Source organism: Pongo pygmaeus, chromosome X (genome assembly GCF_028885625.2).
Source record: "Pongo pygmaeus isolate AG05252 chromosome X, NHGRI_mPonPyg2-v2.0_pri, whole genome shotgun sequence".
Classification (NCBI taxonomy): Eukaryota; Metazoa; Chordata; class Mammalia; order Primates; family Hominidae; genus Pongo; species Pongo pygmaeus.
The window spans coordinates 15797067-15815679 of NC_072396.2; the positions used below are offsets into that span (position 1 = coordinate 15797067).

Consider the following 18613-nt stretch of genomic DNA (forward strand, 5'->3'; position numbering starts at 1 on the left):
GGGGATGGCCCAGAGCATCGTGGAATGCTTAGCAGCAACCCTGACCTCTACTCACTTGATGCCAATGCCCCACCCCATCTAGTAGTAACAACCAGACATTGCCAGATGTCCCCCGGGAAACAAAACTGTCCCCCCAAACCCTAGTTGAGAACCACTGAGCCATACCCAAATAGAAATGATAAAGGATAAAAATCAGTTCCCTCAAGTACTATAGGCTACAAATCAAATTCTACATAGAACTTTTTCATAATTTTATATTAAAAAATCCAGCCACAGGATGATACAATTTAACATCTAGCCACATCCATTTGGGAATGCAGAGATGGATAAAGAGGCTTTAAAAATATTTCACAAAAGTAAACACAGACCTATACTACGCTGACTTTGCCAAAAATAAGTTTTGGCATAAGATAAATCAAAACATAAACGTAGGTGACTGCTTTCCACTGCTTCCCACAAAAGGGGTGGGAGAAACTAAATCAGGGATGTCCAGTCTTTTGGCTTCCCTGGGCCACATTGGAAGAATTGTCTTGGGCCACACATAAAATACACTAACAGCAGATCATGAGATCAGGAGTTCGAGATCAGCCTGGCCAAAATGGTGAAACCCCATCTCTACTAAAAAATACTAAAGTTAGCCAGTGTGGTGGTGGGCGCCTGTAATTCCAGCTACTCAGGAGGTTGAGGCGGGAGAATCATTTGAACCCGGGAGGCGGAGGTTGCAGTAAGCCAAGATCGTGCCACTGCACTCCAGCCTGGGCAACAAGAGCGAAACTTATTCTCAAAAATAAATAAATAAATAAATGAAAATACACTAATAGCTGATGAGCTAAAAAGAAAAAAAAAAGAAAGTCACAAGTCTCATAATGTTTTAAGAAAGTTTACGAATTTGTGTTGGGCAAAGTAGAAAGCACGGTATAGTTTGTAGATATTTTCCTTTGTCTCACGTGATAATGCTAGGGCAGTGAAAAACAAGGGCTTATTTGGGTAAGGAAACAAAGGCACAATTGAACTTGCTATTCCATGAGTAAGAGAGAGAAGATATTCTAGAAACAAAAAATGACAGAGTAATTCATCGCCCAAAGGGTATTTCTTGTTTTACTAATAGACCAAGCAACACATCCAAACTGCACTGAAAAAGAATGTGTCGGGGGCAGGGATAGCCTGTTCCACTAGTAAATAATAGTCTGTTCATAAAATAAGACAAACTCAGAAAATTATCAAAATGTCATTCTGGTCTTTATTTTTGGACACGTAGCATGTTTTAACAAATCAGTTTTTCATAGGCAACCTTTTGAAACATCAAAAGAAATACAATATATTTTTCACAAATTCTTCATCACCGTAAATTCACTTTAAAATCAACGTAAGTAGCAGGGTAGAGCAATGTGTTTCCACATACCGACCAGTGCAACACTGACAGTTACAATTAAGGTATCCAGAAAGGTTGAAAATTAAGATTTAGTGAAACAAATTTACTTCCATTTGTTAAAAAAAAAAAAGAAAAATAATAATTTGCAAATCACATGTTTTACAGGCAAAGGCAACTAACTTTAGATCTTATTTCCATCTCAAATAAATGAGAATTTAAGAATTAAATGACAATTTTTAAAAATTAAGCAAAAATATAAGGAAAAAATGGTGGCGTGCCTCTAAAACCTGTTGAATAGAATAATGGCCAAATATTATAGTTTCTCACTTTACTATGAATATTGGCACTGTTTATTTCATGTTTATATGTGAGTTTCTATGCATAAAAATCCCAATAAGACTGAATAGTTTAAAGATCAGTCCATTTTTCTCCAACAAAACCCCTAACTTCTAGATTTTAAAAATTGCACTCTTGCTTTTGCATTTTAGTACAAACAAAACACAAATATATTTCTTTTATATCAGTGCAACCAGTTAATAGGCATGTTATTTTTTAAAAAGTAATAAATTTTGTGAATGTTGTCATTTTTAAAAATCCTATACAGAATCACAACACTGTCAGAATCTATGTAGTGCACCCACAAGTGCCTCATTGTTTTGAATTCACAGTCTTTTTCTCACAAAAACCGTAAGAGTTCAAAGAATTCATAATACACACCATGTGGATAATTTGGGGTTAAAAAACCCATGGCTCTGGGCAACAACAATTACAGTTAATAACATCCACCCACAAAGACTGTTCCTAAAATTTTCAACTTAGTTTGCTATAAATAAAACATTCTGAAGTAAAGCCTTTTGCACACTGACAATACTTATCAGACATCAGCGAGGCCACAGTGAAGGGGACTGACTTACATTAAAAGGACAGGGTAGCAGCTGGTTTTGGGATGGCACACCTCGTACATTCTGCTCAGAAAACACGAAGGCATTTATAGAAAACTCAATTATGCACTGAAAAATGTGGAGGGTTTCTCTGCACTATCAACAGTGGTATCGGTCCCCAGTATTTAAAAAGCAAAAAATATCTTCATAAACACAACTGAAGATGAAGGCTCTACCTAGGAGAATGCATACAACAGGAACAAAGTACTAGTAGTGTGTCGGTGACTTTTTTCCTGGCATTAACTGGCATGAGCATTTTTGGCATGTTGGATATTGATCTCGTATCAACCACGATCACGATGAAGTAAGCCATTTGAATGGTAAACAAAGAGTGAATGCACCCCTGCTCCTTAATGGCAGGAAGCATCTAGTTCAACATTCTACACAGAGCAGGGGTTCAAAATGTGCTCATAACTGATGGACTATCTTACTCAAGGAACCTGTTAATTATATGTAACACCTACTGAGTGAACCTAATAAATGTTTAAAGACACGATTTAGATTCCTAATAAATGTATATGAACATGATATAAAACAGTTCATATAATTGTTGTAGTTCCCTAAAGAAAACTTGTAAACATCTGGTGAGTGTCTAATGGTGTAACATTAAAAACTGGCCAAAAAATGCCCAGAAAACGTTTGGCCCTTCAGCACCCAAAGCTCTCAAAATATAATGTTAAAACATCTCTGCTACAGGGATTTCAGTAGTCTGAAAAATTTCATACCTGAGTGGCTTAAATGTTCTCTCCTAAATTTTAAATAAGTGCAAGAAGTTTCTACACTCAGGAATTGCATAAATTTTTATCTTTCCTCAACAGAAAATATTGAATGATATAGAGGTAGCATAACTTACTAAATTAACTCTAAAAAAACAAAAACCCCCAAAAGCAAGGTTATTTTCCAGAGTCTTTATAGAACTATTACAAATGTTTAAAATCTTACAGTCTAGGCTTTCTTCTACCTGGTTTCAGATATCTCATTATTCTCACTCCCTCTTTTACTGTGAGAATAGTTATTAGTCCAGGCACTCCGTGGCCCAGTGGCATCTACTGCAACATCAATGATAGAATCTGGAGTCATCCATCTCAAGAAAATGAGGAAGAGGAAGTTGAAAACTGCCAACAAAGCAAAGATGTAGCCTGTTACTGGGCCACAGTGAGAAATAAGTCTGTCCAGTCGTTTGTCCATTGGCAACACAGCTTCCACTGATACCCGGTCATATACCTGGAGGGAGAGAAGCCAAGTGTGAGCACTTTCACCCATCACCCGTCCCACGATAAACAATGACCCGATCCTGCAGGAGCATTTTATAAACAAATGCAAACAAAAGTTGCTTGTGTTTTGTTGTTGTTGTTATAGTAATGATACCCTTAATGAACTTAATCACGATAATTATTGCCATTTCATTCAAAACTTATTGGGTACTTATTCTGGGCAAAACACCGGGCTAGAGGCTGTGTGATACAAAGAATAAGCCACAGTTCTTCTCCCCTAGGGAGTCACCATCAATTTTAGCCAACTACTAGAATTCCCAAGTCCCGCAAAGTCTGAACAGCTTTTGGGGTCACTACTGTAGGGTCAATATTTAATTCAGCAGTGACTTCAGCAGTACTGAAGCAGGATTTGCCTTTGAAGATTCCTTGACTAAGCTGAGATGCTCTCACCGGCATCTGGCAGACATCAACCACAAGCAGAGAGCTAGAATCTAGCATACTTCTGGGAACACAGAGGCTCCTCTTTCAACAGCCACATGAGGCTGTACATGTTGCTGAGCATGGATGGTGAGAATATACAGAAGCATTTCATGGATTTCAAATAAAAGAAGATAAAGAGATGGGGGAAATTTCAGCAGATAGTATAGGTCAAACGTTGGCAAATGAAATAACGTTTTTTGCTGAGCAAGTAGGTGGCTTGCTTTTTAAAACACTGCTAAGTACTAAGCTCTAAAATACCAAAAAACAAAGATCTTTAAACATACTGTCAGTAGTAGTATAGGTCAAACATTGGCAAATGAAATAACGTTTTTTGCTGAGAACTCGAAGTAGGTGGCTTGCTTTTTAAAACACTGCTAAGTACTAAGCTCTAAAATGTCAAAAACTAAAAATCTTTAAAAATACTTGTTCAGAACACATCAAATGGGCCAACATTCATATTTTGTAATTTGAGTATTACTTGTGCTTAGTCTCATATATTAGACCTTTAAACCGTCTCCTTTGGAGAAAGTTACAACATGCAGTGTATGTTGTACAGGTCAACAGCCCTTGAAAGGTATGGCATGTTTTCACCCAGCTCTTTTACCCTGAGGACGTTCTGAATACAAACATTTTAATCAGAATTATGTTGAGAATTATGCTGAGACTGGTGAATTGCAATTGAAAAAGTATGTTTACAGCATGAACTCCAAATTAATTTCATGATCGATTTCCTAAATAGCACAGTTAAACTAAGAAGGAGGAGTTGAAATGAATTAAAATGTCATAGGGTTAAAAGAGTAACTACAAACTGACTTTTTTGTCCAGCTTTATTTCAGGTCAATTAATCTACTTCTAGTTTTAAGTGATAAAATAACAATTTACTACTATGAAGAGAATGTTAGCGATGACAATCCATTATAGGCAAGGATTTACTTTTTTCTAAAAGTGTATTATAAATCGCCATAGAATTAAAAAAATACAGATGCTGTACTATTACTTTAAGTATAACTAAAAGAAAAATGTGGTTACCAAAAAAATCCCAATTAGCCCCTTTAATATATGCTGACAAACCGTCACCATAGTTCTTTCCCTGTTAACTTATTACCTACAGTGGCTCAAGCTTCTGGGGTTTATACGATGTCAATCAAGAAGGTCAAGTGACAACTTAACAGTGCCGTGGTTCTCAAAGGGAGTGGGGGTCAGGATGGCATCATCAAAATAACCTGTCTGACCAAACATCCCTGCCAATTATACCCCCAATTCTATCTCTGCTCCTAAAGGATAACATTGGAATCTAGGGAGTGGTTGGGGAGGCAGGGGGACAGGAGTAGAGAGAGTCTGAAAAGGCTGCCCGGGGACTCTGACATGTACTCCCAACAGGTAAGCACTAGACTCCAACTTTCCATGTTTCATGTGGGGGAGATAGTACAAGACTTGTAGGTCAGAATGTCTCAAAATGCTTCAGTAAAAAATGTTTGACTGTTGCAAACATCTCATGTTTCAATGGAAAATGTGTAAGACAATTTTTAGAGATAAGTTTTTAGAACTTCCATTCAAATATGAGTTCATCTTATATACTGGAATTCATCATTCAAACCAAGTAAGAAAGCCTTACAGTAAAGAGCTATTCTCCTCAGCTCTAACTTGCTATCTACTCTAGGCTAAAAACTCATTGTTCCACTGAATATCACGTTGGTAGCATTACTCTAAACTACCTTCTCCATGTTCCACCTGATTATCTTTCTGGTTCACAATTTCTGCATACTAAGAAGCTGAGTTGTTTCTGTTCAGCTTGTTACATGGTAATAAGAGGCATGAGGCAGAGAACATCATGAAAAGGATGTAAAGGATGAAACTGAGAATAAAAGCAGTCCCTAATTCAAATTCAGGAAGCATTCCACAACTGTAATCTCCTACCTAAGGCTGTTAATCTATTTCCTATACCCGTCCTTTTGGAAATTCTCTGTTGCTGCTTTTTATTTGTGATTTTTCCCACGTTTGTCACGTACATTTTGAATTCTAACTTACTATGTTCTCAATCAGCCCAAAGATGCAAAAATCCTTTTCCTGGAGAAAATCACAGTAGTTAGCAAAAGGGCTACAAGAGGTTTAGGAAGTAGCCTGAATTAAATATTCACAAGTTATAAAGTTGCTGCAATCAGCAAAACCATGCATTTTCTAATAGAGTTGTTTGCTTTAGAATTATCAACAGCTTCAAGAAAATATCTAAGAGTAGATTTAATACTCGTCTTGTCTCTACTCATTGTGACTTTTAGAAAATTCTGTAACTTCTTTATGCCCAGTTTAATGAGGGGGCTAGCCTGTATTACTGCTATTTTCAAATGTCAAATGCAATAATTTGACTAGACACTTAGTCCGGTGTGTGTACCAAAATCTGTTTCTTTTCATCTGGAAGAGATTTCATCAACTTAAGCAATAGAACAGAAATGGTAAACATCTATGTAAGAAAAAGCAAATGTGCATGTGAAACATCAAGTAAGAGTTCAGACACAATCTTTTCTCAGCATGTGACATACCTTTTCAGTTCTTTCCGCAACATTCCTCCAGGTGTAGAAAGTCTTTACTATGTTATGGATGTTTTCTGGAGCTGGCAATGTCCCTGACTTCAGTTGGAAAATAGCCCTTTCCAATCCTTCACACAAAGATTTTACTGAAGGCTCACATAAAATAATAAGGTTTTCTGGAAGCACCTCAGGAATTCCACCAACTCTGGTACTTACAACCTTAAAAAGAAAGAAAGAACACATACTCCACCATAATCATACCTCAGGAAGATCAATAAAACCAGTTAAAACATTATTATGGAATGTGTCTCATTATTTTTCCAAATACACAGAAATCCCAACCACGAATGTCCTCAAAGCTTTTTACCTGTAAACCACAACTGGCTGCTTCCACGATCGCCATGCAGAATGCTTCAGTAAGGGAGGTATTCAGAAAAATATGTCCTTGAACTAAGACATTTCTAACATCCTTGTGTTCTAAAGCTCCCAAAAGACGCACCCTGATTTTATAAATGAGAGGGGAAGAAAGGAGTGAAAACTCATGCCACAAAAGAAAATTAATTTATAAACCAAGTCTGCTATTTATATTACACTTAAAGTCTTATTGCTGCTAATGTTCTCCACCTCAAAAGATTAGTATCACCAAACACTGATCTAATAGAAACAGCCGTATAAAGCAGTTGGGTTAAAACTCATACAGCGAACATTATTTCTAACTTTTGTTACACATATCAAACTTTATCTTCTCCAAAACTAGTCTGCATGTAATAATATTAATAAACTTTGATAATTTAAAGTTAAAGTGCCATTTCTAAACAGGAAAATAGCCTTTTTATTAAAATTGATGCTTTACACGTACATGCCTTGTGTTGTGTAAGTTATTGAGGAAGAGACTTGTCCAAATCTGTATGTGCAGAGCAATTTACATGATTTGAGCCCTATTACTTAAATCACTACACAGTATGGCCTGGAAATCTGCAAACGCTTCCAGTTAAAGCAGTTGTTTTTTGTGCCTTTCATGGTGCCTCCAACAATGGTTCCCCAAAGTCAAATAATATTGGGCTAATGGAAAAAATAAAATTGTGAATTCTTTAACTAGGTTTCCTATTTTATATAAAAATTTTGAAAACAGTCCTTGCATTAGATTTATATCAATTATATGTATATCAATTACATGTAGGAGAAGCAACACACCTAACGTACGCATGCAGTTAAAACCAAATAGAGATAATTGACATCTTCTCCCTCAAGACAACATGAAATTCATCAATACCTGTCATGCAGCTGGTATCTTTCCCGAACTTCTTCCAAAACGATTCTCTTTGGTCCCTCTCCTCCAATTATGAAATTTAAATCTGGATATTTCTGACAGAGTTCAGGTATTATACCACTAAGCAAATCGATCCCTGAAAATATAAAGTTGAATGTTGGAAATATTATTTAAACTTAAAAAAATTCACCAGAACTACTGAGAATCCACTCATTTTGAAAAGTATTAGCTATGCACTCCATAAAGGAGAGAAACTCTCTTAAACCTTTTCCAGGAGTGGAATTGTTTGCAAACTGGCAGTGGTCCCCCAAGAGTTATAATTCTTGAAGACATAGACCTTGACATGCATTACCTTCCACACACCCAAAACATGGACTATTCTGTTTCATCTCAACAGACTATTCTTTAAGTTATTCACTTGTGTTTACACATTGCATACTTCTAAAAAAGGTACATTTAAGGTGGCTAAGGTTTGAGTTCGTTTTCTCCAGAGCAGGCAGCTGATTGGAGATCTGGGTCTTGTCCCAGCTTTTTTACCAGCAAGCCCATTGATCGTGGGGAAGTTTCATGATCTATAAAATAAAGATACCTATGTACCTAAAGTCTCTTTCAGCTATAAAATTCTATCAGTCTGTGATTCCACTTACTGCCACAGGAAAAGGCTAAGCAACGAAATCTAACTGCTGCTTCCACTTTGTTTAAAATGTGGCTGGTACAGAGAATTTTGCAGTGAACACTACATTATCAGCAAAATTTAAGTTCAAACCAGCTATAGCCCACTTTCCTGGAATGAGGGTAAATGAAGGCGGCAGGGCATCAACTGTTAGATCACTACAGTCCATAGAACAAAAGGATGCATCTTGGTTCCGTTTTTCTCCAAAATGATTTTCTTATAATATATATGAACACAATCTCAGGTAATAGAAAACAATAAAGTAAATCATGCCCTATTAGTCTGAAAAAGTGAGTAGCTATCCAAAGTCACAACAATGTCAACACTATTTGCGAATCTAGTTCATTAACAATTACAAATCGTACATATTCAAAAGTAAGAGTAGGCAGGGCGCGGTGGCTCACGCCTGTAATCCCAGCACTTTGGGAGGCCGAGGCAGGCAGATCACGAGGTCAGGAGATTGAAACCATCCTGGCTAACACGGTGAAACCCCGTCTCTACTAAAAATACAAAAAATTAGCCGGATGTGGTGGTGGGCGCCTGTAGTCCCAGCTACGCGGGAGGCTGAGGCAGGAGAATGGCGTGAACCCGAGAGGCGGAGCTTGCAGTGAGCCGAGACTGCGCCACTGCACTCCAGCCTGGGCGACAGAGCGAGACTCCGTCTCAAAAAAAAAAAAAAAAAAAGTTAAAGTAAATATAAAATAATCCATCTAGAGCTAAGTTTATTAATTTTAAAAATGCACACACACATAAGAATTGCATTTCTTAATCTTCCACCCCAAATAGGCAGATCAGTTATAAAATAGATGACAGGAGAAATGACATATATATATAGGGTCATTTTTATTAAATAATACAAAGTAGAATTCATTAAGTAAACTCTGCTAGTACTTTCAAACTATCATTGTATGTATCAAATTCCCACGCAGCTTTTCTGAATATGAAGGCTTCTCATTAAAATCATAGCTATCTTTGTTTCATGTCTACTAACAAATCACTCAATTGGATTTCTAGATAAACCAGAAGGTAGTTTAATGACTTTTAACATTTAGTCTCCTACAATTCCTTCAATCCATTTTCTTCCTCACCCTTTTCTTTCTCATACAAGGTTAAGAGCCCATTCTTCAAACAAACAAAATACAACATAGAGCAATAGTCATAAATGATAATAGCTAACAGTAACAGAGTGCTTGCTATGACAGGCAATATACTTTAAATTCATTATGTCATTTAATCCTGACAACTATCTCATAAGAAATGGAACTGATTACTATTACCAATGATCTATATTCTTATTCTAAGAATATAAGGGCTTTTCCCCACCACTATAAAAAAATTTATTCTGGAGCCTCTAAGAAGGGTATAACGCAATGGAACCTAGAGACTTTCGACTACCATGTGAACACAAAACAGACAATGAAAATCTCTGATTCAAACTGCTTTTAAAGCTCAGTCTAACAATATTTTTAAGAACCTTCTGATCTACACCTAGGATATGAGTGGCTGGACATGGGTGGAGGAAGAGAACTTAGCTCAAGAAAAGCTGAACTCGTGTGTCATCTCTGTTACTTACTGTGTAACCTGGGTGAGTTACTTACCCTCTCTGAGACTCAATTTCATGTAGATAACATCTACCCTACAGTTGTTGGGAGGGTCAAATGAGGTATTGTACCACGAACAGGCTTTATCCACTGCAGAATACAAATGTAAGTTGTCATTACCACTACAGAAGGAAGCAGGCAAGCGTGCCTACACGTGCAGAGTGCTGGTAAATCCTGACTGAGAGCAAAACAGGCTTGGAAGAGGAGGCTCAGGAAAAAGACAGCCAAAAAGCCTGGATGAGGAAAACTTTGATTTATCCTCTCTCTCACTTAAGACATTCCAGTGGGACTTTGATATCCGGTCCAATAAACTCCTGAGGAAATTAATTTGTTAATAAGGAACGGACCATTAATACAACTACTCACTTTTGGGCTACAGGCATGGCTGTTCCTTCTCAGAATGTTACCTTCTGCAGGGTGCCTGGCATCCGGAAAGGGTTCGATAAATAACTGTTCAATTACTGAATTGAGTACAGGAAAGGCCATACCACCACTCCATTGGAGGTTAGCTCAGCTGATTAAAATACCACATTAGGGAAGTAAAGGTAACAAGTTTAATCTTTGTATAGGTAGTTAATTTTGCTGATCCTTGATCACACATGTGTCATACTCTTTCTCAGCTAGCCATCTCAAGAAGATATGCTATTTGGTTAAAAAATAAATTAGGTACATTTCCTAAGTTACAAAAAAACACATCACTAATGTCCCAGGAGGAATTCAGAATACAGAATGCCAGTCGGTTCACATGTCCCTGATTAAAGAATGAAAGCATGTCATTGCCTTCAAACCAGAAAATGAAGTTCTGGCCAAGTTTCCTTGCCAACCTCCACTTAAATGGACTGCTGGGTCAATCAAGGTTCTCCATTCCAAACATAAACCGACCAAGGCCCACATCTAGATTTTAGGCCACTCCCTAGCACACTGGCACACCACTGAGTTCAGTGCTTGTCAAGAATCCATTGTTTGTTCACACATCTGTTTGATGTCAGTTGTACTTGTTATCGTCGTGTTCAGTAACTTAATTCATTATCATATAAACTGACAAAAAGAGTATCCACAAAAACTAAGCTGAACAGTTTGAAAAATCCAATAAAGGAATGTCACAGAAAAAAGTTCTTGGCAGATGAGGGGTGTTCTAAACTACTGTATAAAATTGAAAACAAATTAAAACTCCTGAAGCGTATCAGTTCATATGCCTTTAAGTTCTGACCCCACTCAAAAGAAACTCAAAGTAGCAATGGTAGATTATATTTTATGAAGGAGAGTGTACAAGATGCAGCTGGAACCAGTGGCCCAGCACTCAAAGCCTGCAATCCTACATCAAACTACTGGCAACTCAGTGTGTATTAATATTTTGAGTTTAATTCAAATATTAACTATTTAAGGGGGTATGTATTTATGTATTTTTTTAATGATTCCCTACTATAAATGACACTTTTAATTAGTGGACAGGTTTTCAAATAGCACTCAGAAGACACTTTTTTATAACCAGACTGTGTCAGACTTTTAGTAAACAAGCCTCCACACATTCAACTGCAGTGTCCATTAAGTGCTGTAGAGGTACAAAAAACAGCCTCCTTGGCCAGGTGCAGTGGCTCACGCCTGTAATCCCAGCATTTTGGGAGGCCGAGGCAGGCGGATCACGAGGTCAGGAGTTTGAGACCAGCCTGGCCAACATAGTGAAACCTTGTCTCTACTAAAAATACAAAAAATTAGCTGGGCTTGGTGGTGGGCGCCTGTAATCCCAGCTACTTGGGAGGCTGAGGCAGGAGAATCGCTTGAACCTGGGAGGCGGAGGTTGCAGTGAGCTGAGATCGCGTCACTGCACTCCAGCCCAGGGGGTGACAGTGTGAGACTCCGTCTCAAAAAAAAAAACCAAAAAACCTCCTTGATAATAGTGGACAGTTACAAACTAGGCTAATAGTTTATAGGAACTATCAATGAATCCTTGCAAGGTTCCCAATGTTGCTTAAATTACACAAATGAAAAAACTGAGACTTAGAGATGTTAAGCAACTTGTCCTCAATCACACAGCAGGACAGACCCATCATCTGATCCCAGGACATCTAATCCCCTTTTCTTCATCACTTACCTGCCAATATGTTATTAATGTCTTATACATGATGAAATGAAACAAGCAAGCTACAATACAGTAACGTGCAGAGCAAGCCCACTGATTTTCAGTATATGTACGTACACATAAAAAAGACAGGAAAGCTATAAATCAAAATACTCATTAGGGTATCTCTGAATAATACAGTTACAGCTGATTTTAGTTTTCACCTTTGTGCTTTTCTTAGTTTCCAAAATATCTGCAATGAAAAGACATTACTTTGGCAATCAGAAGAAAAAAGCCATGTGTGAGCTCTGCCCTTTACTTCTTTTTTTTTTCTTTAGAGACGGAGTCTCTTTCTGTCGCCCAGGCTGGAGTGCAGTGGCACAATCTCGGCTCACTGCAAGCTCTGCCTCCCGGGTTCACGCCATTCTCCTACCTCAGCCTCCGGAGTAGCTCGGACTACAGGCACCCGCCACCATGCCCAGCTAATTTTTTGTATTTTTAGTTAAGACAGGGTTTCACCATGTTAGCCAGGATGGTCTCAATCTCCTGACCCCGTGATCTGCCTGCCTCAGCCTCCCAAAGTGTTGGGCTTACAGGTGTGAACCACCGTACACGGCCTGCCCTTTACTTCTTTACCATATGTGCAGGGCTGTTTTAATTTTTAAAAAGACCTGAAATTTAACAGCATCAGGTTATTCTTATTTTTAGTAACCATTAAAACATCAAAGGTTGGGGGACAGCATTTACCACCATCCTGAAAAATCTCTCTTCTTGGATATATAAACCAATATTAGAACTTACTTTGCTATAATTTATAGCATTATAAAACCATAAAACAAAATGAAAAGCCAAACAATCATTATATACAAGTATTCAACAGCTTTCTATAGGGAAAAAAGTCTACAATGCAATTATAGCTATCATTTCATTACCTTTTCTGTAAACAAGTCTGCTGACAACAACAATAGTTATACTATCATGCCTTCTAAATGGGTCTGGAGTGAAGTCAGTAGGATCTACAGCATTAGGAATGACGGACACTATTTCAGGATTCAGTGCTGCTCTTAGTACAGTATTTTCCTTACTAGTATAAGACACACAAATGATGTGGTTTGTATCACAAAGAGACACGGTTAGAAGCTTGTTTGTAAGCACCGAGCTGACATCAGCAAATCCAAAAAGGGAATGGTCCGTGAAGACTGTCTGAAGCCCCATTGTCTTGGCGTGGAAGAGAGCATCATGGGCCATAGCAGAAAAAGAACTATGTGAATGGATTATCGTGACTCTCTCCCGAACAAATATGTACCTGAGCAGTGGCAGACTGTGAAAGAGGGTCGTGGCTGTAGACTGGTTGTACATGACTTTCAGAGGCAAGTAATAGACTTTGAGGCCATTGGTGAGGTAACGGATGCCTTTTCGATTTCCATAAGCATGGGTGACAATTATAACTTTGTGCCCTCTTTCAATCAGGCACTGAGAGAGCTGGTAAATGTGGCTTTCCACGCCTCCCATATTTGGGTAGAAAAAGTCAGATACCATGCATATATTATGGGTATGGGTTCTACATGTGTAAAGACTTCCAGGGCTAACCCGAGACAGTGTAGCTGAGGCACGATGGCCATCCCCAGCTCCTCCTCTACAGGCCATGCTGAGAAGGTTTAGACATCAGTTCTTAGCGCAACCCAGTTAAGAGATGTGTCCTCTATTACCTGAAAAAGAGTAAAACAGGATCTCAGCTCAGAAACAAAACACATTCCATATTACAAATCCAGACATAGATACTGTTTTAATGTTAATGTAAATTTGTTAGCTTTCCCCAGAATTAAAAACAAAGCATATCACCAATTTACTCATTTGACGTTTACTTGCTTGGCATTTACATACAACAAAACTAGGTTCTACGAAGTCTTAATTTTGCCCTAAAAATACTGCTACATGTAACTTTAAATAGTAAGTTTGTTATACCACAGCATATCATGGTTTACCATGTTAACAAACCAGTCTCTTCCAATAATTAAGTATATATACACACATACATACACACGTTTATATACTTCCCCTTTACTCTTACACTTTACCAGCTTCTATTAATACTTATTAAACGGCCACTATACATCAGCTACTACATGCTAAGACTCTTCTATATCTTATTGCGGCCTCACCAAGACTCCATGAGTTATCAACTCCATCTTATAAATGGAAAGTCTAAAGCTTAAAGGGGTTAAGAAATTTGTTCAGTTATTCAGTGCTTAGAGGTAACACAATGTAGCAGTCTGATTAATTAGCGGTCATGTCTTCTGGTATTTATGCCCTTCTATAGTATAGTCCCTTCCCCTTGCACTTGGACCTGGTTTAGCCCATAGAAGGTAGTGAAAGTGATGTGCAAATTTTTGGCCTCAGCCTAAACAAGGTGTGGTGGTTTCCAAGGTGTGGTGGTTTTCACTTGTGCACTCTTAGATATCCTAAGCCAACATGTAAGAAATCCATCTACTGTGCTAGAGGGGCAAGGGAAGAGACAATATGGAGAAGGAAGAGCTCTGAGACTACATGGAAAGAGCCAGAGGCCCAGCCATCCAGCCAACTTACCAGCTAAATGCAGCCTCCTAGTGACCACTGGCAAGACCAAGAGAACCACTCAGCTGAGCCTAGCTCACTGCAGTATCATGAAAAATACCAAAATGGCTATTGTTTTACATCGTCTTGGGGTGGTTTGGTAAAAAATAACAGACAACTAAAACAGGCCAGGATCCAAACTCGGTTATACTGGTCCACTGCCTGTTTTTGTAAAGTGTTATAGGATCATAGGTGTGCCCATTCATTTATGTGAATGGCTACTTTTGTGCTACAAGAGCAGAGTAGCTGCAACAGAGACCATATGACCCACAGAGCTGAAAATATTTACCATCTGGTACTCTACAAAAGTTTGCCAACCCCTGCTCTATAGCTTAGCCACTGATTCAATTTATCTCATAAAGTTTTGCTAGTATTACCTTTGTGGTTTACACTAAAACACACCTGGAGCTCGAACTATCTTTTTGAGAGCACCTTTTTCAAATGTCACCAGAGCACATGCTGCAAACAATCCACATGTTCTCCTTCCTTATTCAAAGACGGTGATTATTTAGGCCGGGTGCGGTGGCTCACGCCTTTAATCCTAGCACTTTGGGAGACCTAGGTGGGTGGATCACCTGAGGTCAGGAGTTCAAGACCAGCCTGGCCAACATGAAGAAACCTCATCTCTATTAAAAATACAAAAATTAGCTGGGCGTGGTGGTGCCTGCCTGTGGTCCTAGCTACTCAGGAGGCTGAGGCAGGAGAATCGCTTGAACCCAGGAGGCTGAAGTTGCAGTGAGCCGAGATTGCGCCGCTGCACTCCAGCCGGGGTGACACAGCAAGACTCCATCTCAAAAAAACAAAACAAAACAAAAACAAAAAACAAACACAAAAACCAAAGAGGGTGATTATGTAACTGCTCCCTTCACTTTTTAAACTTTTCTATCAGTTATGCAGGCCTTTCAAACTCAATGAGTGTCCCTCCCTTCAGTGTGGTGTCTAAAGATAAAGGCTAAACTAGAGATGGGCTGTATCTGGGACCATTTTCTCAATTTAAAGTGCAAAATGTTTATCTCAGGGGTCCCCTAAAGCCTTATTAATGTGAAATGCCCACTCAATATTTAGTACTATTGTACATTCTTAGACATCTAAAGCTAAAAAGAATCTTGGATATCTAGTCAAAATCTTCCTCAGCTTTACAAATGAGATTTCCAAGGCTCCAGAAAACAAACAACTGTACAATGAGAAGCCATCCTAAAGCTCTGAGTTTCCGGTTTCACCTGCAAACTCAGAAAATGCCAATTAACTGTATGTGCAAAGGCTTAACCGTCTAATCTCTCCAACAAATTCATCTACTTTTTTTTTTTTTTTTTTTGAGACGAAGTCTCACTCTGTTGCCCAGGCTAGTGTGCAGTGGAGCGATCTCGTCTCACTGCAGCCTCTGCCTCCCGAGTTCAGGCGATTCTCCCACTTCAGCCTCCTGAATAGCTGGAATTACAGGCGCACACCACGACGCCCAGCTAATTTTTGTATTTTTAGTAGAGACGGGATTTCATCATGTTGGCCAGGCTGGTCTCGAACCCCTGACCTCAGGTGATCCGCCAGCCTCGGCCTCCCAAACTGCTGGGATTACAGGTGTGAGCCACCGTGCCCGGCCTCATCTACACTTTAAATACACTCTCAGAAAGACTCCAGAAGTGTTTGTTGACCTGAGTTTACTAATTAAGATTCAATACTATCAAATATTGAAATTCCCCAAGTTTGTACTTTTAGGTGGCTTAACTAACATTTTCTTACTGTGGTCACCTAAACCCGAACTTCCAGTTCTACCAGTTTTAAAAGATGAACGATAGCAAAAACAGTGAGTAATGAACCAAATGATACCATTTAAAATTTTGTCATTAGCCTGCAACGTTCTGAGGAGTCTGCCCACTTCCGCCAGGTTTTCACTCCAAACATCTTTGACATAAAAGTTCAATATGCTGCACAATCGCAGAATCTTAGCTCTTAAAGCCGAAATGAGGCTTGGAGCTCTAGTGAATACCTCTCTCGTTTTACAAATGAGAACCCAGACAAGTTGAGTGATTTGTCCAAGGTTCCCACCCAGCCACTTAAAGTGGCAAAGAAGACACTATCGTAAAACTCTCGACCACGACCAACGACCCCCGGGCAATCATTAGCAGTAGAGGTTCCTGAAGAACCTTAGGGAGACCTGGCAGGAGTTGTGGGTCAAGAGAATGGTACTTCCACTGACAATTCCTGGGCACTGTCTGAGCTTCATTCCCTGATTCCCTGAGAGGTCGCTCGGGCCAAGGAGGGGATACCCCTGCTCAGACAGCGACCCCGCTGGGTTCATGGCGGGGACTGGCCAGGCCCAAAGAGAGAAGGAAAACAGCCAGAGAGTGGACGTTGGTCTCAGGCCCGAGGTTCCGGAGACCCGAGTCCCTCGACGCACCCGCCTGAGCCAAGGAACCCAGCGCGTCCGCCCTAAATGCACCCTCAGCCCCAACCTACTCTGGAGACTCTCCGACCCAACTTCCGGGCTTCGAGCCGGGTCGGTTTCACCCCCTCCACCACCCGCCACGATCCCACGCGCGCAGAACAGCCCCATCCGGAAGCGGCCCAGAGCGCTAGAGAGGGGCGGCGCGACGCGCACTCACCGGTGAGTTCCATGGCCGCCAGTGTCCGGACCTCCCGCGGCTGCAGCCGGAGTCCCTCCCTGCTGTCCCGCAGCACCAATCTAGGGCGTCCGCGCCCAAGGGCCGCGTCCCCGAGGCAGCCAATCACAAAGAGGCGCTGAGGTCACGTCCGAGAGCGACGCTCTGTCGTCCCCACCCTTAAGCGCGGGATGCAACGTCAGCGCGCGCCTGCGCCCGTCTCCTAGAAGCGGCCAACGGTAGGGTGGGTGCTCACCCTGGTTTCCTGGTTACAGCGTCTCTATTCCGGACGCCAGTTCTCTCCGCGCTTGCTTCTGATTGGAGAGACTTTGTTTGTAATCAGCTGTGCCACGGCAGAACGGTGCCGGTTCTTACCGCTCTGGGACGTTTGCCAGATAAATAAATAAAAATACCCAAATAAAAATACACAAAAAGTCAAAACAGATGAAACTATGAAGTTTTAATTTCAGATAAAGCACAAATGATGGTTAATACAAGCATGTACCAAATATTGGGGACTTCACTACACATTCGTTTTTTTATCTGACATGTAAATTTAACTAGACATCTTGTTATTTATATGGCAACTCTACACTCTGAGGGAAACATACAAGGTCTGATCTGAAATATCAACTCCCACTCGAACTGGTTCAACTAGTTGTGATGGTGCTTGACTAGGAAGCTAAAGAATCAGTGAGAGTGGTGTGATGGTCATCCATGCGTCACAGCTGGTACTTGGAGTCCCCCATCCCTGCCATACGTGCGTTTTCGAGAACAAATTCCTTTCTGAGTACCATCACCGCCACCATTACTGGCACCCATTTTATTAAGCCTAGTGTAAGCCTATTCATCCCTGAAAATGTCTGCTCCTTTCTGATGCTTTCCCCAAGCCTCCAGAGAATGAAATACTCTCACTTTTTAATTTTAATAGTACTTTGGCCACATGCTGGTATAGCATTTATCAGATATTCAAGTTGTTTGCCTGATTGCATTCTCCCTCCTCACCCTGATCCTTGATTACTTGTCTCTTGAGATCTCACATGGACTTCTTTCTGAAAACGGAAATTGTATTTGCTTGTTAAATGTCTGCCTTCCCTGCCAGATAGTAAACTGAGGCAGGATCTGTTCTTGGTAATGGATGTTGAGGAAGTTTTAGTTTAATACATGAATTTCTTTACCCAATGTCAGCACGCTCCCTGACACATATTAGATGCTCACAATAAAATGTATTGAAAGTATTTCATGGAGTGTACCTTATACAAATTACA

The 18613-nt window shown here is 39.8% G+C and overlaps 1 protein-coding gene across 2 annotated transcripts; it reads right to left on the reverse strand.

Moving 5' to 3' along the window:
* Window positions 1-1212: 1212 nt before the first annotated feature.
* Window positions 1213-17463, reverse strand: PIGA (phosphatidylinositol glycan anchor biosynthesis class A). Of its 2 annotated transcripts, XM_054472581.1 has the most exons (6): window positions 17349-17463; window positions 13068-13844; window positions 7806-7938; window positions 6900-7032; window positions 6545-6751; window positions 1213-3537 (listed from the first exon to the last, which is right to left on the reverse strand). In XM_054472581.1, exons 2-6 carry the CDS (start codon window positions 13780-13782, stop codon window positions 3271-3273), a joined length of 1455 nt encoding a protein of 484 aa, XP_054328556.1. In that variant the 5' UTR covers window positions 13783-13844; window positions 17349-17463; the 3' UTR covers window positions 1213-3270. The 2 variants fall into 2 exon arrangements, with proteins under 2 accessions (XP_054328556.1, XP_054328557.1); XM_054472582.2 differs by lacking the exon at window positions 13068-13844 and having other exon boundaries at window positions 17349-17461.
* Between the last annotated feature and the right edge of the window lie 1150 nt (window positions 17464-18613).